Source organism: Plectropomus leopardus, chromosome 3 (genome assembly GCF_026936395.1).
Source record: "Plectropomus leopardus strain MGB_pleo_1.0 chromosome 3, ASM2693639v1, whole genome shotgun sequence".
NCBI classification, from domain to species: Eukaryota; Metazoa; Chordata; class Actinopteri; order Perciformes; family Serranidae; genus Plectropomus; species Plectropomus leopardus.
Window position 1 is genome coordinate 33,148,316 of NC_142178.1, and position 27,948 is coordinate 33,176,263.

General features: G+C 39.7%; 1 protein-coding gene and 1 long non-coding RNA gene across 7 annotated transcripts in view; one reads left to right on the forward strand and one right to left on the reverse strand.

The window, feature by feature from the left end:
• The window catches only part of LOC121941863 (regulator of G protein signaling 12), a 62,457-nt gene that overhangs the window by 17,219 nt on the left and 17,290 nt on the right, over positions 1 to 27,948 (reverse strand). For all 6 annotated transcript variants that reach the window (XM_088073661.1, XM_088073649.1, XM_088073654.1 and 3 more), the window contains exon 6: positions 4,814 to 4,835. In XM_088073661.1, coding sequence (XP_087929787.1) covers positions 4,814 to 4,835 — 22 coding nt within the window. The remainder of the gene's footprint in view (positions 1 to 4,813; positions 4,836 to 27,948) is intronic.
• LOC148190036 (uncharacterized) lies at positions 22,390 to 26,046 on the forward strand. Its single transcript, XR_015775720.1, has 3 exons — positions 22,390 to 22,471; positions 22,637 to 22,824; positions 25,466 to 26,046. It is a non-coding gene; the product is annotated as an uncharacterized LOC148190036 (long non-coding RNA).

Here is a 27,948-nt window from a genome sequence, read left to right on the forward strand (position 1 = left end):
ACCATCTGCATCTTGTGATCCTTAAAAGAATTTCAGCAACTAACCTAAAGCTAAACTGATGAGAATATCAATATCAGTCTGATATTTTGCTCCCAAATTTTACATTTTCTTTAGCTGTAAAAGAAGCATTTGAAGCTGTATCCTCACCTCGGTAGAGCTGGTACGAGCCTGTGTGGTGCCAGCGGGGCATGTAGCGAATCCTTAGGGGTAACCAAGCCCCTCCATCCATACTCTACCCTAAAGGCCCCCTGGCTAATTCAGACACATCAGGTCGAACACGCAGTCCAAGAAGATGTACACACACACACAGCTGACAACATCACAAGAAAGAAGCAAGAAAGAGAAAACAGGGAGAGAAGAAGGCGAGAGAGAGACTGGGGGTGGCGAACAACCTGGCTGACAACCTGAGAGAACAGAGAGTCAGGTCACACACACACACACACACACACACACACACACACACACACACACACACACACACACACACACACACACACACACACACACACACACACACCTCTCTATGAGCTTCCAGGTAGGCAAGTGATACAAGTACACACAGGCCTTTGGATGATGAATAATTCAGAGCCAAGGGAGGACGGAACTAAAAACGCCAGAGCGCATACATGTGCACACATGTGTGCATGCGCTCCCTCTCTCACACACACACACACACACACACACACACACACACAAAAACACAAACACACACAAAAACACAAACACACACATGCACACATAAACTGCAGTATTGATGAGGAGCTTGTTAAAGGAAGGCCACTACTGAGACTAATGAGGCCTGCAGACCCCATACAGCTGCACACACACACACACACACACACACACAACTGACAGATGCAAAGAACAAGGTAGAATAGCTGTTGACCTATTCTTGACTTGTCTGACAGATCAAAATACAACAAATTTGTGAGACTGGTTCCCAATGACGCACAATACAAGATGTAATACAAAACTGCTGTAGGAGTTCTGCAACTACAGACTAATTGCTGGGAATTGCTATGGAAATATGTCGATTTGAAAAACGTGCATCAGCGTGTCGCAATATAGTACATTGCATCCGCTTGGAGCATGGATTCTACACCTGTTATACATGGACATATTAGGTGAAAGTATCCCAGATCGTTTTGTTTAGACGGCAGCAAGACAGCACCAGCCTGTTTACTTCTTAAAACTCACCCAAGCGTGATATATATGAGGATTATCAACACGTGGAATGTGGTTGTTTTTAACAGTCACTTTATGCACCATCACGAATGTTTAAATTCTACGGCCATACAAGAGTGAGAAAATGACTTTAACTAATATTACAGACTGCTGCCACAGTCTGTGACTGTTACAATGAGTGGCTGCTTTTTAAGTCTGCGAATCATTCCAGTTATTTCACTTGCTTCACACTGATGCAAAGTACATTTGCTAGTGATTATGTTAACTGCATATTATTCCAGTAATGAAATAAATCCAGGTTTTAAGACAAGTACTTAAGAAAAGATACAGGTTCTCCTGTTCAAGTAAAGGGCTGCTAAAAAAAGGAAGAGTGGCAACCTTCCCACAGAATTGTGAGGTTTGTTGTACAGGATTCCTTTTCCTACTGAGATAACATTAATTATTTAACCTTCACAGCGTTCATGAGTTTCTCGACTCATTAACTTGAAGTATGCAGAAGGGATAAACCGTCAAGCAAGCATCTTTTTCCTTTATGTTTCCTTGTTACGGAATGATGTAACGCAAGACATAAAAAAACAGCGATATAATTTATATACACTGCTTTTTTCCACCGTAATAAAACCAATGAATAGATGTTGCCCACTTTACAATTAGTAAAGAATTACATATCAAGCATTTTCTTGTGATAGTGACCTACACTGATAGTTAAAACAGCTGAGAGAAACTATCAAACATTTTCCTTATTGCTGTATCATCATGCTTCACCGTCACGTCTATAAATGTGCAAAGAGAGCGAGCTTTCCACTTCACTCACTAACACACCCTCTCTTCCACAGACACGTGGTGTGAACAAGCGGCCATAAACACCTCTACATTGGATCTTAATGTAAACATGGCTGCCATTTATTCTAAACCACCCCTGCCTTGTTTCTCACCTCCTCTTCCTCCTTTTATCTCCCATCTGCCATAAATGGTCTTTCATGTGCATTTGTGAGGCGTTAAAGCGCCATTAGTCGTCTCCTAAATCAGAGAACTTTTGTTATTGTTGCCGCATGCTAATTACGCCTATGACACCAACTGGTTACCTCAAACGAGGTCAGGTACAATGTGACACAACGCGACAAACAAAAACAATGCCTAAGAGGTTTGACGTGCTTATTAAAGCTACAGTAACAACATAATATAAATATTTTGTTTTGTTATCTTTTGCATTTCGGTATTTAACTTTTAGATATTAAACTATTGCATTAAATTTCCAATGCTGCTTCACAAACACATTATAAAATAGAAGTGAATGCATAAAAACTCATTTAGTACACCATGTTGTGCACTGTATGTCTTTTCCACATTGTAACATCTGAGAAGTTAATTTTACTTAATAAGATCTGGGAAACAGACTGCCGTGAAAATTGTAAATAAATACAACCATTCATTTTAATTCATGTTTACTTATCTGATTGGTAAGTTTACTCAAAATTCAGTTATAATTATTTAATTTTGTTAGGTTGTTGCAACTTAAAAATAAAAACAAGTTTAATTAAATCAATCTTTCTAACTTTTAGCAACTCCGGTAAACCAAGTCTACTGTGCTGTATATCTGTATTCTGAGGGCTTGGCTGCATTTTCTTAAACATGTTAAAAGAGAACAGGAATTGCAAAATTACAAAATCCTCTTTGTCATGATCATGACCAACACTATGACCGACACCATGACTAACTAGGTTTTCTGAAGTTGCAAACACTTAGAAAGATCATGTTAATTACACTGGTCATTTTTGAGTTGCTACAACTTCACATATCAGGATAATACAGCTAAATTTCAAGTAAAGTTAACATTAACATATAAACTACACATAAATTAAGATTTAGTTATATTTACTTTCCCTTTTCAAGGAAATAAGTTTCCAGCACTTTTAGAAGTTAGATGAACTTGTCAGTGCATGTGTGCCACAAAAGGTTGTTGTTGTGCAGCGAAGGTTCACAAATGTGGGACTATCTTTAGGTCGCCAACCTCAGCAGAACCAAGGCGGGGCAGACGTTGAGCAGGTCAAACTAGACTGTCTGTGACTTATTGTGAATTTAGTCAAAGCAGCCAGATATTAACACTACAACAGCCAACAAGGAAAATGTACCTGCAGCTGTTTGTTTTTTCATTATAACTTTGTTTCAATAAAATATTCACTTCTCCAAGTATGTGAGTTTTCCTTAAAGTATGTTAAGTAGCATCTCCTATTGTTTAATATTGTCAAGATAAAGCCAGAATTTAAAAAAAAAAAAAATCAGGTCATTTATACCTAAAAGCAACAGCGGATTAATTTTTACCCTCACAGAGATTTCAGTCTTTTTCTTGTGCTATTTATTCTAGGTGTTAGGGTTAACAGTTTATGTTGCTATGGTAACACATTTTGTCTACTTCTGTGAATAACAAATGCTAAATCATAAACTAACCTGCACTATGGACAAGAGAAAGAGATTTATGGATGTACATCAGGCAATTAGATTTTTGTGCTGTTTTCATTTATTCTTATTTTAATCTCATATAAGGGTTCCTATAGTTTAAGGCAAGCACGATTTATAACTTTTTAAGACTTTTTAATGCCACTCAAAATACAATGTTATAATTAACAAACTGACATGAGCTACTTTGGGTTAGGGACGTTTTTTCCTAAATGTTTACTGTTAAATAAAACATGACTTTAAAAAAAAAAACAAAACTGGTATTTGTTGGCAAATTTGTTGGCGATTTTGTGTTTCTCACTCTGCATGTGGGATTCTACTTTCTTCATTTCTATGTTGCTGAGAAAAAGGCACACAATACCCCAAGCCTTGTGCATTGCCTTGTACCAATTTCAGTCATACTGCTAACTCTGGTAAAATGACAAATTGATTTTTGAATTTGCATTTCCCGTCCTCATCCAAGGTAAGGTGACAGTTAGTTAGCAGAGAGTGGATCCTCTGCTCTAAGCATCCCATCATTGATGCAAGAGGACTTTGGTAATTTCTATTAAAAAACAGATTTGACCAATTATTTTTGATATTTTACAATTCAATGACAAAAAAAGATTCAGAAAATCCTCCTTCCTTTGTTTGTCTTCACATTTTTTTAGACTTTTCAAAGATTGATTCCAGACATTTTAATACCACTTAAGGTCTTATTTTCTTACATCAAAAATTTCAATGCTTTTTTTCAGATTTGAAGGACCCCTGTCATATTGTCATTTTGTAAGTATGATAACAGCAGTACAACTAGCATTTCGGTATGCAACCCTGTGTTGTAGAGAGATAAAAAATAAATGAAGAAAGGTTCATTTAGTCATTATTATACAATGTCTTACAGCGGGTACATTTTTCCCGTTGGTTGTTTTAGATGTAAAGAGACCCCAGGAGGCTACAGAGTTAATGAGGTGCCAACACTGAACATGACCCTAACCCTGCACTAAAGATCAGTATGACTGCTCCAACTCAATGAACTTTTTTTTATCCCATGAAATGCTACTTAATGTTGATCACAACAACTAAGGGATTAAGGAAGCCAATTAGACAGGCCAATTAGAGATGATGAGAAAGGGCATTGATGATTAAAACAGATATGGAGAATGTCAGATGTTGAAAAGACATGTTTACTCACCTCCATCGGAGACTGCAGCGGACTGTAAAGAAACACAGAAAGACATGGATTAGGAGATCCGCTCATCACACGGATGAGACATATTCACACAAGCTCCCACAGGACATGAGCTGCCTGGACACGCACTTTAAGCCGCATGCAGACACAGACAGGGACTAACTGTGTGTCTCACAGGACCTGGCTCATTATCATGCACACTTTCACATCATGACATAGTCAGGTTAGTGCACACACTCTTTGTCTTGTGTGTGGGAGGATTCATCTGTGAACTGGCTGTGCTTGCTCTGCAAGAAAGCCTCCCCAGAGGGGTGGGGTTTAGTGTGTGTAAGTGTGTGTGTGGAGAGGTGAAGAGGGGAACTTCAGGCCTACCTGCCCCCAATGTCACAGAGAAGTGTGATGTTTGTTTGCATATCTCACGATCACCAATTATACCAGCAGTTTAACATACGCAGCATAATAAACCTGTTTCCAATCTGATCTCATTTACAGCCACAGACACAGATGTTTACACAGACACATTTGAACCAAACTTTTGTGAGAGTCATATCCTTTTCCCTAACACAGACACAAAACAACACACACACACACACACACACACACACACGACATACAATAGTGATTTTTATCCCAGACATGCTGAGCTGGGATGAGATCATTCGACACAGACATCAGTAATGTGGCTAACTCTGGAACACTCTGTGACTCAGAGAGAGCAAAAGGAGAAAAGTAGACAAAATAGAGAAAGGGGGAAAAGAGAAAGATGGGAGGAAGGAGGAGCAGCAATAAAAGACAGAAGTGTTTGTCACATCAGCTCTCTGGATAAATAATCCACACTGAGCCGCGCTGGTGATCTGTCAGGAGCTTTGATGCTGTTAATCTGCCCACTAATGGTGCTAATGACTGGCTTCATGTTTACTCACATGATGGAGGGCAGGCTATGCAGTAGCTGCGAGGGCATATTTTCTGTTTCTGAGGGATTTTTCTATGGAACATTTGCATTTGGAAATTTCATGATCTCATCATTACTCAGCACAGACTCATGGGAGTCTCCTGGCTGACTTGAGGTTTTGTATGGGGTTATCTCCTGGTCATCAGTTAGAAATGTTTCCACCTCACTGCAAGCTCTCAACAGAAAATTAAATTTTATGATGTTATATTTAAACTGAACACTGAGCAGCATTAGCATAAGTGATCATAATATTGTGTCCACATGCTGCCTTTACCCACAGAGGGAAAGCAGACCAAGGCCAAATCCACACAAATACATTTTCATTTTGAAATGGTTTTACACAAGCGTTAGCACAGTTTCAGAAATAACCTCCCTCCATAACAACACGCCCGAAAATGCATATCACATGACCATTCATGTACACGGGGCATGAGTGTAACGGTGTAAATAGCCATCAGACGGTTTAGTTACACTGTAAACTCACAAGCTGACCTTTTGAAATCTAGGAAACTGGCTGCCTTGATAAAGATGTGTATTTCATATCTAATTGTCAAGTTTACTGATATTTTAGTTTTATTTACTTAATTTTGTTAAGTCGTTACAACTTAAAAATGACAAATGAATTGATTTGTTCTTTGTAAATGATAATAACGTTTTTAAGTAAACCAAGTTAGTCACCCTTAACTAAACAGTTTTATGTATTTTGCAAGTTGGCTGAAGTTTGACGAGTATTATTAATATTATTATATTTGTGATAAAATGGTATGACGTGGAGTGCTGTTGAAAGCAAAGTTACAAATAGTTAACATAACGTAAGAGTAGTTGTATTTTACACAGTACAACAATACTACAGAGCTGGTGAAAAACAAGACCAGAGATTTATTTGCTTGGACTGATGACGAGTTGGAACCGTGATCCCCCAGGAGATCGATCAAGAATTGCTGATTCTGTTTCCAATGTTAAAGCAGTACCAGGACCATCAAGCCATGGTGATGGGAAAGGACAACCCACATAAGACAGATAAAATCACAATAAGGAATGTAAACCTAACCACCCGCTAACCTCTCCCCCTTTCACACTTGACCTGTCCTGTCAATTAAAGGTACAAATGCCAACCAAAAATATCTTTAAAAAAAAAAAAGAAGTTGTTTGCTGTTTTATTAATGCTCTTAATGTCACATACAGAACCCTTCTACCATTAAGTTCAGTAAACAGATATAGCTCTTTTTCAAGAAAAGCAGCAGCAGTTTGGAAGCTTCTGTAAAAGTGAGTGAATAATTTAGTGTTATTTTCAATAATAATTTTCAAATATTCAGTCAAATATTCGTATTGAATGGCCAAATCTCAATCGACTGACATAATTTTGAGTCGGGTACAGCTCAAGTCACAAGTCACAAGCCTCAGTCACAAGTCACAAACTGCTGCTGAGGAAAAAAAGAAGTCATGGAGAGCTCCGCCTGAGCTGCGTTAACATACCTGCAAGATCTCTGAATTTATAAAGGGGACACAGAATGATACAAAGGGACACACTCATCTTTAAAAACATGAACATGGTCAGCTTCCACCCCACAAACACTCTAATTCTGTGGGAAACACTGCTGTGAATATACATGTCAAATTGCAAAAAGGACACTCATGCCACCCGCTATAAATGTGCCCACCCCCCAAAAAATGTTTTGGCTTTCATGACTCTCTGCCGACCTTAAATTGACATCTTCCAGCATCTTCTTTCCCAGTGCATGAAAACAAAGTCCCTCTCCAGACAATTTTCAGAAATATGCACCATAATAAAATTGCTGCAAACACAAATCCCTCATTATCCAGATTCAACGTACACTTACAAACTAATCAAATCTAACTGAGCTGACCCCCTGGTGTGGCATATGTGCTGGTTTGATTCATGTGCCTCTTGGCCATTTCCTCATTTTGAGCCGAGCTGTCTTTGCCAGATGGCACTGCCAGCTTAATCACTGGGATTAGCTATTTCAGACTGTTCTTGGAAGAGCAGAGGTTGGCAGTGGCGTGTGAAAACAAATTTGATGTGACTTTATGGCAGTTGATTGTGGTCAAAGATTCGCACAGGACAAGAGAAAATGACGGAGGCAGAAACCTCACCAGTGGAAACTGGTTACCCGATCCCTTTGCTGATTATACCCCCACGCATTTAACATCCTGCGCATATCAACAGCGTGGATTCTGTCTCTGATGTGTGTTTCATTCGTGCATTAAGTCATGCAGTTATATGCCGATATATGCATGTGGGCCACATCTGTTTGAGATGTCTTTTGTATGTAGGGTGCATTCTTTTGCATTTGTGCATGTGTGTGTTCACCCCCAATCCCCATTCAGTTCCAGGGTGATCATTTCCAGACGTATTTTGTGGTGAAGCGGTTTGGCCCCTAGTAGAGGCCCCAAGTCCCCTCTCCTCTCTTTTCCTCCCTGCACCTCTAACCCATTTCAGACTTTTGTTTGTTCTTTTCCTCCTTTCCAGAAATCCCACACTTTCTTCCTTTGTCCTCCTATTACTGCCCCTCTCCTTCCACTCTTCCCTCAAGTCATCCCCTTTTCACACCCTCCATCCTTCAACCCTTCCATCATCATTCCAGTGGTGTTGCCCCTCCTCTCCTGGCAGATCCTGGTCATTCCTGACAGCCCGCAGGGAATGACTGGGGTTTTCCAGACTTTCCCTCCTCAAAGTTCTTTCCCAAAGCCCCATATCCACAGAGAGGCTGGAAAATGGATAGACAGCAGTGATCCACACATTCAAGACTGGACGGCTGCCCTGCTGAAAATAGCTAAACTTTTTAAAAAAATAAATAAATCTCTGAATATGGGCTCAGTAGATGAGTATAACTCAATATGGTTACGCTTTTTAACAACCATGTCCTCAAGACAACAGGTGGACTATTTACCAAATTAACACACTTCACTTTGATAAAGCATGCAGTTAGACTCATGCACATCTATTTACTTGCTTCAGTAAGATAGCAAGTTAACAATCTGTAAGACACATTTTTTTGTTCGTTTCTTTGTCTGTGTTTGTTTATGTTTTGGGGTTTTTTTTGGTGCTGTTTTTACTACTTTTGCTTTTGTAGTTTATGTTCAGTTTTTTGGTGTCTTGCTAGTTCGCTTGCTGGCTTTTTTAAATTGCTTCATGGGTTGATTAAGGTGCAAACTATTGTTGTACTGACTGATTTTCATGTGTACTGGTATATAACAATAAAACTTTGAGAAAAAAAATAAGCTGGAAAATATAACAGAGGCTCGTTATATCAAATATACCCCCCAAAGTAATTCAAAAAGTGTGTGCTTCTTCAAGTGGTTAAATGTAACTAAGTATATTTATTCAAGTACTGCACTTAAGTACAAATTTGAGGTACTTGTACTGTACTTGAGTATTTTCTTTTCATGTCACATTTATCTGACAGCTTAAGTTACTTTTTGCTATAAAAACATGAGAAGAGTTTGTCAAATATGACGCTTTGTTGAAAATAAATGACCAAAGACTCTATACAAGTACAACTGAAAGAATTATATAATTAATCAAAGCTTTCCGAAATTGCCAATTATTTTGATAAATAATTTTCAGGTGTTTTTTCTTTTTTTGACAATTTTTAGTTTTTAGTGTTTTTTTCTGGGTTTTCTGCATTGCATACTTCTACTCTTAATACTTAAAGTACATGTTCCTGATTATACTTACAACCTTTTAGTAAAGTAACATCTTTAATGCAGGACTTTTACTTGTAACAGTTTAGTTTAACAGTGTGGTATTGGTACTTTTACTTAAGTAAAGGATCTGAATACTTCTCCCACCACTGGCTACTTCTACCCTCTATTGCTTTCAAAGCTCTACATTATCTCACGCTATGTCACAGTACTGTCTGCGGTTGTTTTCTGCTGATGCTGATTCACAGATATTAATGGGGCTTTTATGTCCCATATATTATACAGTAAATGCCCTGATAAGATCATCAGAAAACCAAGTGACACAGCAGCACATGATTGATGGCCATGATTAGGGTTTCCACATGTGTGGAGGACTCAGTTCCAAGCAAAACCTCAGAATGTGTGTGTGGTTGTGAATTTTGTGAATTCAAACAGAGCTGTAGTTAATGATTGCCATTCAAACAGTCTCTGATAGAGTCAGATGTTTCATGACAACCACTGCTAGGAATCTCTTTTATTACATTTCAGTGAACGAGCTTGCCAAATTTGCATTGATTTTTTTAGGGCAGACACAAAACAGAAGACATTGACCTAAGAGACAGAAAATCCTGCACAGTCAAAAATACAATCTTTTCTGTAATGAAGTAGAATAACAGTTTGGTCCTGACACTTTCAAATGTTTGCTCTGTCTAACCAATAGTCCATGACTTCAAGACATTCATTTTTTCAACTATAAAAACACAGCAAATCCTCAGATTTGAGAAGCTGGAAGAACGAAATACATTTGTTTTTTCTTTAAGGGATGACTATTACCAAATCACACTCAACACTCCCTTTCAGACAGCTCATGGTGGGATTTATCCGAGCTGATCAGATCAGATAGATGGATGGCAAGTGAAAGCAAACTTTCTGTTGCTACTGTTACAAAGGGTAGGCCCAGTGCTTGATGGTGGTGTGCTTGGTTTCCATGGGAACGCAGCCAATCTCATCTAAAGATGGCTGAAATAACAACAAAACTAAATACTAAAATGACATCGCTGCTGTTTTAAAAACATCTCTATATGAAATAATGAGTGGTTATGTTACACTTTCAGTGTGCCTGGTGCTCAGCAGAGACTGTTTAAATAATGGACATAGCTACCATCAAGTCACCGCTTTGATCAACAGCAGTATTACTTCCGCACTGGGTTAATTTTTCGGCCTGGGAAGTTGTCACTTGATTCAGAGAAACTCTCCCACAAGAAAAAAAAAGAGGTGCTGTTCCAAAAATAATTTAAAAAAATCTATATATGTCAGCAAATGCTGATGTTGCAGACATCAACAAACGAATAAATGAATGTGTGGGAAACCCTGGATATTACATCATGCTAAATCATATCTAATGACGAGGGGCCGAGTGTGTCTAATGCATTATCTAAGTCTTATCCAATGCCCTGTTTGTAACTGGTCCCATGGTCTCATGTTTGAACTCCACTCTGTCTGCAGATGTTGGCACATCCAGAATGAGATCATGGAATCTACAAAAATAAAATAAAGAATTACTGCCAAGAACATCACCACAATATGTTTGGTGTTCTGAGAATTGCTGTGGTCTGAACAGTTATAAAATGACTATCTGACCCACTTCAACAAAAGATAACGGAATCACACGTCCTCACAATACTCACTACTAGAAACACACACTGAAACTGAAACAAACACCCAGGCCTGTTTCCACTTCCAAGTGCATTATGGCTTCTGATAGGAGTGCCAGGAGGGTTTGAAGTGTTGTACTGCATTACGACTGTTGATCAGCAGCTTTAAAATGACCTGTTGGATTATGTGTGGTTTAAAAACATAGTAATTTTGTCTACGGGTTGTAACATGTTCGTACGCCAAAATCCTCCCCCTTTCAGCTCCCTGTACATAAAATGCCACCTTGTAGCCACATGCCTGGCTTGTCAGGTTTATATGTGTGTGTGTGTGTGTGTGTGTGTGTGTGTGTGTGTGTGTGTGTGTGTGTGTGTGTGTGTGTGTGTGTGCGTGTGCAGGGAGTGGTTGGTCACTGTGCGTACAGGTCCCAAATGTTTTATTAGCTGTGACTGGTGCGAGAGGGGTGGCTTACATCATCTGTTATGAAGACTGGACGTCGGGATTAAACTATGGCAAAACAGAGGGCACAATTTACAGCTGTTCATTCTCACTGTTATCATAATATTAATACTTTTAGAAGCCATAAAAGTCTCCTTAAGTTTCCGAAATTCCCGTGTGCGTATGTGCGTCGAGGTGGACGATGCTTCCTGGAAAAAGACGTTCTGTTTTATGGGATGAGAGACAGAGCAGCCAGTGACACTTAACAGGGTGAATAAAAACTGTCTATCTGTGGCAGAAACTGTCAGGGATAACATATGCGCTTTCACACACAAAGACAACACTGTTTGTACCACAGGAACCTACTCCTGGCTCCAACACTGGAGCTGCAACTGCCACCTTTGGTAAGGAATGAGACTCTTCTAAGCGAAGGTATGGCTGGAGAGACTGAAATATGGAAGAACACTGAGCGTATCTTCTGAGACTACTCATGTACCTGCAAACACTGACAGGAGACCACACCTTTAACTGAACACCTGATACACACACTGTCCTTAAAAGGTGACTTAACAGCACAGATTTGCCGCCTGCATGCAAACACACACACATCCAGCCGAGGAGGAAGCTGTTGCGCCAACAGTCTCACTGTGTGCGTGCCTGTGTGTTTACTTTTGAATATGAGGTGAATAGTGGCTACCATTGAGAAGACCAGAGCCACTCTGCCAGGGCTGCCAACCATGAAACCACTTAGCTTTAGTGTAGTTTAAAGCTACAGTCTGTAATTTTCATGAAAGTAACTGTCATATTTGCTGCAACCGTCCATACATACATCCACACAGTAGTACATGAGACGGATTATCTGTGAATAAAATCCTCTTCCCTGAAGCGCTTCTCATTTGCTAGAATCTACTGTTGGAAAACAACCAATCAGAGCTGAGAAGTCTAATGCAGCTATCAACCGTGTCAATCACTACTGGTGAACTGTGGTCAACCTAGGCAAAATGGTCAAATATGAATCAAAATTTTCTGACTGCATTGCATATTTCTCGCCTCATGTTTTCAGAAAACATATCAGTGTTTGGTCTAGCTGTAAACATAAATAGATTCTCTATTAATCCTTCGCATGAAATTACATTTGTTACAGCAGTTCATTCACAGCTAACCACACACAACCACACATAACATAAAAGCATATCTGTAATTTTCCATGGGAAAAAAATCTTAACAATAAATACTAAAACATAAATATTTCTAATATTCACATGACAGTAGTGGATAGGAAAGCACATAAATTTGCATTTTATTTGCAGATTTTTTGAAAATTCAGATAAAATTTGTGCTACATTTAGATGGAAACCCAACAATGTAGCAATGACAGTTTCAGCAAATATGACAAAAAATATATAGATATTTTTACAAAAGTTGCAAACTGCTTTCACACAAGAGAAGACTGGATGGTTAGTTTCCACTGAACCAAACATCAGATGAGGCTCTACAGGTGTGAGCATGGGATGATGCTTTTAATGCGACCCTGATTTGAAAAATATAGATATAAATAAAAACAAATCAGTTTCTAAAAAAAAAAAGAAAAGAAGATTTTCAGGCAGATAAAAAAAACTAACGGTCTAAATGAAAGAATAAACAAACAAACGGCGATCAGCAAACTTTGTGTCAATAGACTCTGTATGTTCACCATCTCAGCGTCCCCGCAAACATCTCAAACTTTTTTTATTCCTAAAGTGAAACCCTCTGAGACCCTCTCTGGAATTCTGGGAATAAAGCCCTGAAATCCCTGCGATGCATTCAGAAATCAATATCCACTCTCTATGAAAGGAAGGAATGTGGATAATGTTTGTTTTCCTACAATAGAGCCACACAGGAGATGTGACTCAGAGGCTGAGCCCTGTGATAAATGTTTGTTTTACTTGGCTCCTTGCCTTTAACGCAAAGACAGAAGAGGGTGCAAGACAATGCAATCTGATAAAATCATTCTGTCTGAACACACTCTCAGCTGCCAGTCCACACGCTCAATTCACTGAAATTCACAAGAAATTACTTCCATTCTGTTTTTCTCACTATCTTTTACACACACAAGACAAGCCCTCAAGGTGAAATACAAACCATATGACTAACAGGGGCCAGAAAAAAAGAAGCTCTTTCTGTCTCTGCCTCCATTTGTCTCAATCTGTGGCCCCGTCTCTACCTCTGTTTCTCTTCCTCTCTATCTCCCCCTCTGACCAGAAACACATCTGGCTTTGAGAGGAGGGGAAACAGCCTAGAGCCGTCTCTCTTGTTAGTCTTTCTGTCTCACTTTACCTCTGCGCGCGCACACACACACACCAGTCTGCAACAACCACGTCCCTTCTTTATTAAAACACCAGACAGCGTGACTTTTCATTTTAACGTTTGTATTGTTTCTATCCCTTGAACCCCCTGTTCTCTCCCTCTATTTCGTCTTCATTCCTCTCCATTTATCTTTCATACATCTCCCATCCCCGTGTTTTCCTCCCATGTGTCTGAAGGTAATGGATTCATCTTTCTCCTTGTGTACTCTGTTGTAGGTAACACTCCTCTCTTTCCTCCATCTGTCACCGTTTCTCACTTTTAGTGAGCAGAACAACACTGTCACTTGCACTGAAGTCATTCTCGCTTCCCTTTTTACTCTCTCTTCCCATGCTTCTCTGATTTTTGTCATCAATTGTGCAGAGGGAAAAACCAAACTGTGGTGTGAAATCAAGGTCAGGAAAAGTGTTGCTGAAGTTTTTGCACTTGTAGCATTTTGGCAGCATCATAGCCACACTTTAGTTTGTTATTTAAAAAACATATTTGGCTTACAAACCAAAAATGTTTGAATATTTAGATTCAAGCATTAGTTAAATTTGCTTTTATAAACATAAATAAAGAAATGCCTCTTATACTATAAAAAAGTACATTAAATTGTGTACTCTCTCTAGGCAGACCAAAGTGCTGTACAGTAAGCGTGTACATGCATACTACTCACTGTATTGAAGTTCCAGACTCGCTTGAAGGAGAGCCTCTTCCTCAGGCTCATCCTGCTCTCCTCTCTCACAGGAGGAAACCAGCTGACTGCTCAATCTACATATCTGAACCACACATGAAAACAGTCCCGCTCACACACATGTGTGCTGACGCTGACAGAGCCGCTCCGGGTGATATTTAGGGCAGGAAATTCATGCAGACAGCTGACTTGGATGGAGTCATGCTGCAGCACATCTGTCACACACACACTCACACATACACACACCTAAGAAGAAGCCTTAACTATCTGCTGAAGTTGCAGTGAGTATCTCACTGTTAACATATTTTTTCTGTCTTACATTTTATACCTCTCACACACTCCTCCGCACACACTATAGCTGACACACTGACGAGGAAGTTCCATTCTCTCTCACACACACACATACTCGGCTCCGTTTCCATAGTGACACGCCCCCATCGGGTAGCAGTCATCAAGAAGGGGAGGGAACAAAGGTCAGCCTGCCAATCACACCACAGCACGGCCCATAACTCTCCACCCTCCTCCTGCTCCTCCCTGTTCAAATCACAGTTGGGCAGGTTTAGGTGTGATCAAATTCAACTGATGTTTTTCTAGTGATTTAAGAAATTAATTGTTTTCGTTGCTTTATGTGTAATAAATGGAGGGAGACTAAAAGTAGAGGCACAAAGACTAAAGAGGAAGAAGAGAATGAGTTTGTTCTCTGGCTCCGCTTGACAAAGATTAATGAAATTTCCGCAGGTTTGTTAAAAGGTCAACTGGAGCAAACAAAGGCACTTCACAGGACAGAGCAGCCTACTTCAGCACACTCACACACTCTCACACACACAAAGGCTGCAATTGAATCTGTGCGTGTGGCCTTGAGCCTACACCTAGCTCCCCCTAATTTCCTGTTTTGGCAAAAAAGAGTTTCTGTTACACCTTCTCCCTCCATATTCTGCCTTTGTGATGCCACTGTCTCCATCAGTGATGACTCACTGGTGTGTACTGTACAGTGATAGAAAAACACATCATCACTTTGATTGTAAAACACTAGTTTCATCACGATTAAGTATTACATTAGTTCTTTGGAAAATGCTACGATAGTTGCTGATATCACAATTACGTTTTGATTTCATGCGATTCAGGGGCCTGCAATCGATATGAGACGATATCGTGTGCCCAGTTAACACAGTCTTTTACAGAAGATGCTGACCCCTTTCTTTTTTTGCTTTTGGCCATGAAAGGTAAAACAGCACATAAATAATATAAATAATTGTAACAGGTTAAGTGCAGTAAAGTTGACTTTAAACTGATTCTACTAAAGACTCCGAGGCAATGGTCGGCTGTCAGTCAATGTTGGGCCACTGGTGAACACCGTTGCCTTCGCTGGCCTTTTTTTCACAAATTAAGAATGTTGAAACGGCAGTGGCGACGGAGCCCATAATTGATTGAAATCACTCAAACTGCATTTTCTCTGCCTGTTAAAGGCTGAAATATCATGCGTTTATGCGAACTTGCCATTCTGTATATAATGTCCGGTCGTGGAAAAATGGGACAGAGTGGTCTCGCCATTGAGCCAGGAATGGAGGTAGTAAAAGCCCCAAAACGAGGTCTGTGTAAAACATAAAGCCGGAGAAACGTGACCATGGGCTGCATGGGTGTGACGTGTTGACAGCGTGTTTATGTGTGCGTTCCACTGCAGGAGATTTAAAAACCAGCTGTTAGCATAGTGGCAAATTTAAAGAAGAGTGGTCGTAAATGTCAGCAAACTGGGAAAACAACGAGATTCGGGAGCTGCTTACCCTCTGAGCTGAGAACTAAATCAGCAGCTATATAGCAGAGAAGGAAATATGACTGTGATTGACATGTTATGCCTTTGTTATTGATTAGAAAGCGCTGCCGACACTTGCACCATATGTCACTAGAGGTGGGCGCTCGTGTTAAACATCAGGCCCGCCATCACGCCCAGCGGTAGAAAAGGCTGACTTCTTTGTGGCCCTATAGCGCGATCTCTTTGTAAAAGCGGCTTCTGATTGGCCGTTCAGCTCCGCACAAAAGCAAAGAAACAGCAGTGACAAATGTAAACAAAGGACATACGTCAAGTCGAAGTGAGGTTGACACAAACTTGTTTTATAAGGTCAGTTAGTTTTTCTTTAGCCATTTAGCTCTTAAGCAGAAACATTTCCTGTAAACAGTAAATGTGTTTTGTTCTTTTAACACTAGATTGTGTTGTTAATGTCCCAACTGGCTAACTAGCATTAAGACAGTCTTCCGGTTTCCCTTTTTTAATGGCAATTACAGATGACCGCCATCTGCTGGTATGGAGGGGTTTTTCCTCTCAAGCAGGCACAGAATATACTTTCATTATATTACATAACTTTGCCTTCAGGATTTTCTGCCAGAGAGCCCTTTCTTGAAGAAATATTTCATTTGGACCCAAACCATAATATTTTTTCTAAAAAAAACTTCTTCTTGGCGATATGGTGATTCCATAATAACTGTCATAGAGAAAAACCATTGGTTTTTTGCTGGTCACCCATTATTAGTTTGAGTACTTTCACATTGCATGAATTAGCTTAGTGACTAGTGGAGTTTCCCATTACTCTTATCTTAACAAATCATCCCCAGTTAAAATGTGTGTCTGCGTGACCTGGTCTGAGTCCAGCAGATAGTAGCTAACCTTGAGCTGCACTCCAATAGTAAGTGTGTGTGTTTAGATGTTGGTTGATGTTCAATTACAAATATTCTACTTCATAGATAAACAAAAAAAAAAAAAAAAGCATTTTTTCCTTCCACATCTTCCTTACAAACCACAACAAACTGTGTTTCCACTCATCTTTACTCTCTGAACTGCACTTGTACGACGGCCAGACTCTAAAGCTGCAGCGAATCTAAATGTTTTTCAACTGCGTATAAAACAGTCCAGTTATTGAAATCTGTCTTTTGTCTGAACATTTTGTCTGTGTTTATTTTGAGTCTCTTGGCTTATAGGATGCGGCACCACCCTGAAGAATCCGAAACATCAAAGAGCTCAGCTGCACCCTCTAAAAATATATTAAAACCAGTAAACATCCAGAGCTACGTCCACTGCAGCATTCCTCCCATTATTTCTAATGAAAAAGTGCCACTTTAACGCCTATTGGCCCGAAACAGGACATTTTCACTGCCCTCTTTTCAGCTCCACAAGCGCCGTTTGAGGCCATAGAGCTCAAAAACGCAGTGCCATATTGTTGTTAAAGTTAATGTTAACCTTCCACGTCCTCGTATCATAGCAACATCAGGCTGGCTCCAGCACTAAGCCCCCCCACCACCACCATACACACACAAAAAACACACCAACTGAGGCTGAAAGTGCTGCCAAAGCTCTAATTACCAGAGCTTCAAGAACCACCCAGTGGATCCCTCATTTTTTAAACTATCATGTGTGCCTTATTCAGCTACTTAAATTAACTACACTTCAAAAGCCAGTAAACCTTGGGTGTTTACCATTTGATATCAAAAAACAATGTCTTTCAAAATCATAGGTACAAGGCAATGAGCAACTTACAAGTAAATTATACAAAAACTAGCAAAAGAAAATTGTAAAAAAAAAAAAAAAAAATACAGGAAAATTAGAATTAAAACCAAAAAGAAATAAAGTAAAACAAACAAAGTAACATTTAGGAAATTACCCCAAAAAGTGCTTAAAAATAAAAATAATTCTGTAAAATAATTTCAAATATATTATTATGATAATTATAAATATAGTTTTTTCTTTGAACATTATCCTCTCACTTCTTAAAAATAGTTTTCCGGGGCGGCCTCTGGCTCACCTGCTAGAGTGTGCACCCCATATGCCGAGGCCTTTGCAGTACTGTCAATAAAGGGAAAAATCCTCCAAAAAATAATCTTTAAAAAAAGAAAAAGGTTTTCCAAAGAATAATTTCTTGCATTTGCAGAAGACTTCTTGCCAAGGTGCTCATTGACTTCTTTCCTGTGTTTTTAAAAGACAGCAAACCAATTCCCTTAGATTCCGAAGGTTTAAATACTTGTGAAGGTGGTACGGCACAAGAAAAGGGACGCCATTCCAGGTTTCAAAGGGTTAATTTTAAAACAGCTCACTGGTTTTTCACACATCTTTGACAGACCAGGAAGAACCATAAGTGCTGTGTGAGTAACCTTCAGTCCAAAGTGTATCTGTAAGTGGAGGGGAAGAGAGACGTATCGGGTGCTACACAGGATAAGAGGGATGTGACAAAGTTTAATCCACATCCTGATGAGAAAAGGAAGAGAGAAGAAAAGACGTGTGTAATATCTCACTCACTTAAGCCTAATTCCTGTGGTCTGCGGACAAGTAGCCCTTTTTTTCTTTGTGTGTGCATTAGATCACAGTCTTTTCTCTGTCAGTCCAACATGAAAGGGAAATATTCTCCTCCGCAGATATCAGATGACAGTAACACAACATGAGCTACACAGAAACTCACACGCATGCAGTTCACATGTTAAAGGTTAATACTGAGTCCATTTTGTGCTTCATGGGTAAATGTCCACAGTTTAAAGCAAACCACATATATTTACATAGCTGAAATATGTATGCTATATGCAAGAAATATTAGCTAGTCAACAAGCAATGGTGAATGAAGTACCTGGAAAGCCATACAGTCACCTATTAAAATATTTGTTTGGTAAAAGTCTTAGAGTCGGATATTTACTGTACTTATGTATCAAAAGTCATTTTGTTTCATTAAATGTAACAACGTATTGAAAGTAAAAGTACAAGAAAATGCTGGTAATAAAAATCGGAGTGGTCAGACTTCTGAGTATGATTAAGTTTTTTGGTTCCTTAAACGTATACCGCCTAAAAACAGGCGTATCTTACAACTGAAGAGAAGTTAGGACTTCTTCCCAACCTAAATTTTTTACAGAAAACCTTTGACCTCCAGTGCTGACACTGCAGTGGACCAAACACTGTGCAGTTACCTGTCAGAAATCTTCTTCTCCTTGAATCATTGTTCACACTCTCTGCTGTGGGACGCTATTTTCTGCTTCCATAAAGAAGTCGGTCTCAAAATCGAGTATAATATCATAGCCAGCATGTAGCATCTAACCTGGCTCTCAGACTGGGTCTGACTGGAAATCAAAACGTAACTGCGGCTTTAAAAGCTGTTGTTTGCACCGCTTATTCACCAAACTTTATTATTTTGTAGTAACTAAGTAACGAAAATGCTTAGGACATAGAAATAATAGATACTAAAGTAAACTGTTTCACTCCAATACATAGAAATGTTGAGTAGAAGAATACATTTTATTTAGGAAATGTAGTGGAGTAAAAGTGAAAGTTGACAGAAATAAAACAAAACTCAAGTACTGTTACTCCCAAAATATTTCCTGTAAGTATTCTCACAAAGTATTATTGGTCACGTTACTACCAACAAGTACACATTTAAATGATGGTTTATTGCCTTAAGTGAGTCAAACAGGCTGCACTTAGTATTACTTGTCAGCCTCTACGCTATCATGTTCCTGTTGGTTATTTCTGTTATTGATTTTGCTGATTCCAGTTGTCTATCTTTGAAATAAGCTGACAAACTTAATTAGTAGTAGCAGTTTTGCACAAGCAATATTACACTGTGATATAGTGCATTTTACTGGAAATCAGTGAGGAATTATCTACGGATAAAACAAATAAACATGGCTGTCTCTTATTGGCCTTTTCGGTAAATAAATGCCAGATAAATGCAGGCACTACATGACACTGATACATAAATCCTGTTAGTCTAATATTGCATAAAGAAGTCCTGCTCACAGATTTGCAGCATACATAGGGTTGCCATTGCTGCCCCAACCCTCTGGTACTCCCTCCCTCCAAACAACCACAACTCAGACTCACTTCACTCCTTTAAAAATCAACTCCAAACCCACCTTTTCCAAAAAGCCTAAAATACCTGTCTCCAACTGCCTCCCCAAATCTGAGCTGTCATATCCTCCACATTTTGTTTTTGTATTCTTTTCTTTGTATTTGTTCTTCTGTTTCATGTAAGCGTCTCTCAGTGTTGAATTCTCTGTTTGTATTAGTTTTCTTTTTGCATTTGATGTGAAGTATCTTTGAGTACTTAGGAAGTGTTACACAAGTCCTATCTATTATTATATGAGAGAGACGAGGTACAAAAATGCAAGTGGAATCACCAGGTGGTTTTACTTAGTGGTTTAAACTTAACGGTTTAACCAGCATATGGGTAACAATAGATTAAAATGAGGAGCATGTAATTGCTCACATCCAAACCATCGCTGTAAAAAGAACCTTAATCTTTCCGCAGAGAAGAGTTCATCATCTCTCTGTTCCTCTTTTTCTGTGCCGTGCACACTAACACAGAAATCCAACAAAATTCAACACTGCCCTCTGCTGTCGGGACAGAGGTGAGACACTGAAAGGAGCAGAGCAGGAGAACTGCGTCCGCTTTCTTCAGATCATTTTCTTTATCATTTTCTTTTACTGCTACAGTAGCACTGTTCAGTGTGAAACACTGAATCAATAAATGAGTTAGGTGATCAGTCTTATCAATGAACCACACTGTGTGTTAGCATCAATAGCTAATGAGGCTGGGCAGGCCACCAACTGGGGACGACCTTGCTGGCAACACACACACACACACAAAATTACACCTGTATCAATATTATACATAAACACTTGTACAGATGTGCAGTGTTAAGTGCAACATCAGCAGTAACTGTCTGGCCTCTTTGTGTTGTCTCACCGTAACATCTCCATTTAATATAACGCACACTGCTACTTGATATTTAGCTTAAAGGGGAACTCCGGACCCTATTTTCCCATGTTTTTGTGACCCGTGGGAAGAACATTTTTTTGAAATTGGTCCAATATTGAGAGAGAGGGCTGCAGCCGGCAGTGTTGAAACAGGCTGCAATATAACTACTCGGGGCAGGTGTGTTTCAAAAAATTCATGTCCATTAAAAGTCCTTGTTTTTTACACTGACATGCTCAGATGTTTCTTTAAACAACCCTACAGAGAAATTAAACATTTTTCTGTGCTGTCTCGTTCTAGTCAGTTTTGTGTCCAAGTGTCAGTAAAAGAGGAGACTTTTTCACACTGTTGTAATCAGCTGAATATTCAGCCATGACATTGAAAATATTTTACAGAAAGATACACTTTCTGTGCTCCAACACAACAAATTATTACCTGCAATCGTTTTCTTCTTTGTGAAACAAGTCATTTCTTGTGAGATTTCAGAATGAGTTTTCTTTAGAGGACTTGGTCACAAAACAGACCAGAACAAGTAAACAGTAAGAAAACAAGTTTTTATTTCTCTGTGGGGTCCTTTCATAATGTTGTCTGAATAACAACCTGAGTCTGTCAGTGACAAGAACAACTAACAAGCACTTTTAATGGATGTAAATCGACAGAGCGTACCTACCCCAAGTGGTTACATTGTAGCCTGCTTTGCTGCTGCCGGCTGCAGCACTCTCTCTCACTACTGGACCAGTTTCTAAAATAACTGTTTCCATGAGTAATTTAGACACAAAAACATGGGGAAATAGGGTTCAGGATAAAAAACACCAAAGTTTCTCTTTATTATGACTTGCATGTGCTGGTGCCTTGTTAAGCATTATGAGCCCAGTAGTCTCAGTTGGGGGAGCAGATGCCCCACGCACAAAGCCTGCGTCCTTGCTGCAGCAGCTGCAGGTTCAATTCTGGCCTCGGCCCTTTGCTGCATGTCATCCCCTCTTTCTCCCCCTATCAAATAAAGGCAAAAAGCCCCCAAAATAATCTAAAGGAAAAAAAAAGAATTGTGATTTACAGTAGCTGCTAGTGCAACAGTGACAAACACTACAAAATTACGCAAAAGGGAAAAAAGGGATCTTGAAAATCATGATGACTTGAACCAGGAAAGAGGAACAAGCAGACCTTCACCAACAGACTACTCAAAGGACAAGACAATTTGATTGACAGCTACGACAAACCAAAGCCTCAAACTGGTGAGCCTTTTCTCTTATGTTGTCCACACTACTTGATCTGCGACTTAATTTAACACCCTGTCTTGAAATATCACATGACGCTGCGTGATTGTGTTAGCGTGGTAAACTGTGCCCATCTGGCACTTGATGAAGATAAAAAGGAACACTTGTGTTTGTTTGAAACAGGAAAAACGACTGATGTGACTCCTGGCCTCCTGAGGTGTTTCATGTACAGGAACAGCGCTGATTCTGTCTCATCATCTGATTTTCCCTCCCTAAGACACTCTGCTCCCAGGGGATATCACGAGGAACACACTCACACTGAGAATAGACACACACAGGGCAGCATCTGATTGTGTGCTCTTTTTTTTTTGGTATGTAATTGAGGTTTTTTGCCTGTGTGTGCGTGTTTGTGTGTATGTGGTGTGTGTGAGTGTGTGTGTGTGTGTGTGTGTGTGTGTGTGGGTCAGAGGGCTTACAGGCTGCTCTTTTCTCACTGCTATGTTTAGTGAAATACTGTCCTGTTCTGCTTTCCACCAGAGTATCAAAACCCCCTCACTCCAACCTGAATACGTATACGTGCACACGCACACACACACACAATATTTTTGATACCATGACTTCATTGCATACACTATGAACATAATGATATTTTAAAAGGAGATCACACATCTTCAACACATTTTCAAACAGCTTAAAAATAATTGAGACCAATTAGAAAAAAACTAATTCTACAGTTGAAGTGATTCAGTGGACTGAACCAAAGAATCAACAGGTTTCCCTTTAACTCAACGCAGCCTTGATGATTGGCCTGCATAAGTCACATGACCTGTCATTCCAGAGATAGGGCCTCTCAACTAAAGTTTAAGAGCATTTAATTCATTTTAACCTAAATAATTATGTGCTGGATGATTAAAATGAATTGACAGTTCGACCAGAATAACAGAAATAGAGAACAATGGCATTAAACAGCTTGAGGAGGTTTATATGTATAAAGGTTGAGAATCTGCAGTGAGTTTGATTAGGTTTTAAATTCAAGCAGACAAAATAAATCCATTTGTACTATTTCTTCGAGTAATATCGTCTTTCCCCCGGCACAGTCACGATTGTGTTACACAGCCTGCATACTATATGTGAGAGAAGCAAGGGAGTCATCACTGGGATCAAATATAGGCTGTGGCATCAAATATATAGAGAAAAAACACACATTCACAGAAATCCCCACACACATGCACACACAGCTCATTTACTCACTGGATCAGCAGCCGCATCAGAATCAACGCTCAAAGTTTGCTGCTCCATGAAGGAAGAGACAAGTAATCCTCAGCGCTGCATGTGAGAGCTTTCTTCAATAGACATTGTTATCAGCTGTTGAATGTGTGTGTGTGTGTGTGTGCTCATGTGTCTGTGCACGCGCAGAGAGACGAAGCGGCAAAGCTTAATGCCTTTCAAATGTCCAAACCGCTACAGAATGTCGCTGTTGCCAGATTCCCCTTCCCTCTCTCTCTGTCTCTCTGTCATCCCTCCTCCTCCTCCTCCTCCTCCCTCTCTATCTTCTCCCTTGCCCTGCCTCTCCACTCTCCCCCTCCTCTTTCTCTGCTTTTCCACCCACCCTTCGTATAATTTCTATTCCACCCACACTGCTGTGGGCTGAGAAACACCCGCATACACACACTCTCAGACAAATGCGGAGGCACGGCTGCAGAGGGAGACCCCTTGCCATTAAGGAGCACACACACATCCACACACAGAAAATCAGCGCTGAGTTGAATGTGTTGCCCTCAGTGCTCTTCTGTCATCTGCTTAGTATGCCCCGTGCATGTCTGGAGCACGCAGAGTAAACTGACATTCATCATGGGCGGAGAGGGGGGAGCAAAAAAGGCAAAACATGGAGAAATGAATGCACTGATCGTTTGGCGATGATTTATCCTACAGCACTGAGAGCAGATATGTAGAGAAAACAGGGAGATCATTAAGTTGACAGCAAGGACTGATATCCATCGCCATGATTAGGCTGTGTATAACTGAACTAAGAAGTAGCTGCATTCCTCAACATGCCTTGACACACAGTGGAGATACTCACCCTTACACCCCCCTCCCACACACACACACGCACACATAACCCCACTGCCTGTCCTCCGCTTGGCTCAGGGGTGAGGACAGCGGGTGAAGCACCACCTCACTCACACTCAGCACTGATAAATAACCAAGAGAGCATTATACAGATAGAAGCAGGCAACCACATTCAATGTCAACCTGCAGGAACACAATGTTTTCCACAGTATGGCTCACCAGAATGTCACTCTGACACAGCTTTGGAAAGTATTTTGAAGTACTTTCAAAATACATTCATCTTCTGTTTTCACATAGTGTAACTGAGAGCTCTGGACAGCAACAGACAAAGTTCATTCATGTCTCCATTTCACTTATTCCAGTCGTGGAACAGGAGCCTTTTCCAGCACTAGATTTATACTTATAGACTGCGTGTAAAAAGTGTAGAAAAAAAAAACATGACAGATCATCGACAATATGTTGGTGAGGACTCTCAGTCATCCAGGTCAGGGTAATTCTAGATACTACATCGTAGGCAACTTGGACTTGCTTGAGTTTCTTTAAGATGTTTCACCTCACATCCATGAGGATTCTTCAGTTCTGAATTAAGTGAACCTTTTGGATGAGAGGTGAAACATCTTCAAGAAACTAAAGCAAGTCCAGCTGCCCTCGATTTAGCACCCAGTATCATCGACAGCGTGACAATAACATTTAAAACACAAGTTTCACTCTCAGTGTTTCTGTGACGTGAAGTACTTTAAAATAATGCGACACCACTGTTTCTATGATTCCAACACGGATTTGTTATTCACAATTGAAGCAATCTAGCAGAATTCAGGAGCAGGACCACACCTCAATAGTGTCACTTCCTGCATAATAACCCATCTAACCCACTCCTCCTTCTCACTCATATTGTTTACCTCTCCCTCTCAGCCCCTTCTTCTCTTCCTCTCTTCTACGTAGGGTCCTAAGGGGGCTCGTCATGCCCGGGTGCTACTCCAGATCCCCTGCTGAAGCAGCATCCAGCCAAATGCATCGTCTACATTTAGTCCACTCCTCGCACATCAGTAATGTTCTTCTTTAATAAAACTGTTAGACTCATCCTCTTGATGGTGTGGTTCTTGCTAGTAAATGTGGCATCATCAGGGTAAATAATGGGGTGTGACCCTTGAAAGCACTGATCATGAGTTTGCTGCGTCCTTTCAAAGTTTAGTGCGTCAGGGATGCAGGACGTGTAGCATCGTCATTGCTGGGGAGTAAAAGCACTATCCTCTTTATGTTTGGTTGTGCAACTGTTGACACGCTTCCTTTGTGCTGTAAAATGAGCCTTCATTTTCCCAAGAACAATGCCTCCAAAGTTTACCCACAGTTAATATGGGGCTACAACAGTCACAGTTGGTCATATCAAGTGAGTGTCTTTCAAGTTGCAGTCTTTTTAGTAAAAAAATGTACACATAGTCATTGTGCCTCCACTGCAGCTCAGAAGGAAACACTGTTCATGGATGCAGAGGAGGGAAATTAGTACTATGAGCTACTCACAGCTTCATATTAGCTTTAGCTTGTAATTTAATAATAATGGGAGCTGGGGGAAAATATGAATACCAGTGGTGACGCCAGACCATATGGAGGTTCACTGGGAGGTTACTAATCCTAAACTTGCCCTGCAATGGTACATGCATCATCAAAAACTGAAAATGCTGACAAAGATAAAAAATTGCTATAGCGTCAGAACACAATGCACAATTTGCACTCATTACTTTCTGTCAAAAAGCCCTTTATGGCAGAAATCTATTCATTATATCCCAAACCATCATTTCATTTCCTACCCGTAATTAGAAAAGCTCTTTCTGGTGAAAATCCTTGAATGCAAACTTCTCCCAACAACAAGCAAAGTCAGGTGCATGTCTTAAGGTTGGGGCCATGATGCCTGTTAGTGTGTGTAATCAGTTGAGAATTCCCACCATTCATCACGAAACAGACTTGTCTCAGTAGAGAAGAAGCCAACATTAGCGCTCTTAATTGATTTGCTTTTGGAAAAGTCACACACCAAGCATGTGTGAATAATGTTATACCCAGCAAAATTAACAAAACATCTGCAATCACAAGAAACGGCACAGGTGGGATATGAGCTAAAATCTTTAACTTTGTACGTATTTTAAGAAGTCCTATGTAGAAACAATTTATAGTTTTCTTAATATTATAAGGATTAAAACATATGATTCAAACTATTTCAGTTTTGATTTATTTCACCTGTGGTTACAGGTTATAATCTCAAGTATGTTTTAATAGTAAAGGCCAGACTTCACTCAAAATGATGCATGTATCGAGCACAGGGGGTTGCACACCTAATTCGATACCCTGTCAGAAATTTAACAAGTAAATAAACATATGTGCGTCTGTTTGCAGTGCAGTCAAACAAACCACAAGCTGAATAAATTCAGTTTATCACAGTTTTAATAAAGACAACTAAATACTAAGGAAATTCAACAATGTCGTCCACCACATAAACAGTGAACCTATGACCGAATATATTTCACAACACTTAAAATGTGGCTTGTGTCTTCCACATCACATCTAGCCGCTGCATCATTTCCTGTAAATCACATGTTTGTGGGTACACAGTTGGAATCGCCTGTGGGGAATGTAGAGTCCACCACTGACATTAAAAGCTACTGTATAGGGAGGCAATTACAGACTGCAAATACTTGAACAGCTATTATTGTTAAATGCAGGCCATAGTAGCAAAAAATACGTTTGTTATTATAACCACGTTAAGGAGTAAACTTACAACAAACATGTTTAAAAAAAATCTTCTTGTGTAAATCAGAAAATGGCTGTTGTTTACACATGTTCACTAAAGGAATCACTTTTTTTTTTCTTTTCTTAATGCCAAAATTCATGTCAGTCCTTCCTTGGGAAACTAAGCTTTTCCACTTCTCTGCTGCGGCCAAAATGATCTGAATTTAAACAGCAGGTGCTAATGATCTTTCAAAACATATCCAATGAGATTATAGCTGACTAAGATATTAAACCTATCCTAAAATAAATGTATAAAGGCTTTTCTTACGCATTACTTAAACTTTTCATGTAGATCTTTACCTTAAACCTGTGAAAAATTGAAACAATAAGCAAAGTGTTGCATTTACATTATTGTTCAGTGTAAATTATGTAATCGTGTTTAGGTATTAACCTCAACTTCAGCAGAGATTTTTCACCCAACTCAGCACTGTGTGCTGCTCAGAGCACTTCCTATGTGTGTATAGCCATTAAGAAGCTCCAGTCAACCCGTCTTACTCTGATAGAAATTAGATGCCCAGACACAACATATAAAGAGCACGGCCTTCACTGGTAAAATATCTTCTTTAGAGCTGTCTCACCCACCAACGTTTGAACTCCAGTGAAAGGGAAATTTCATCTTTCTCTGCTCATCATTATGTTGCGGCTCA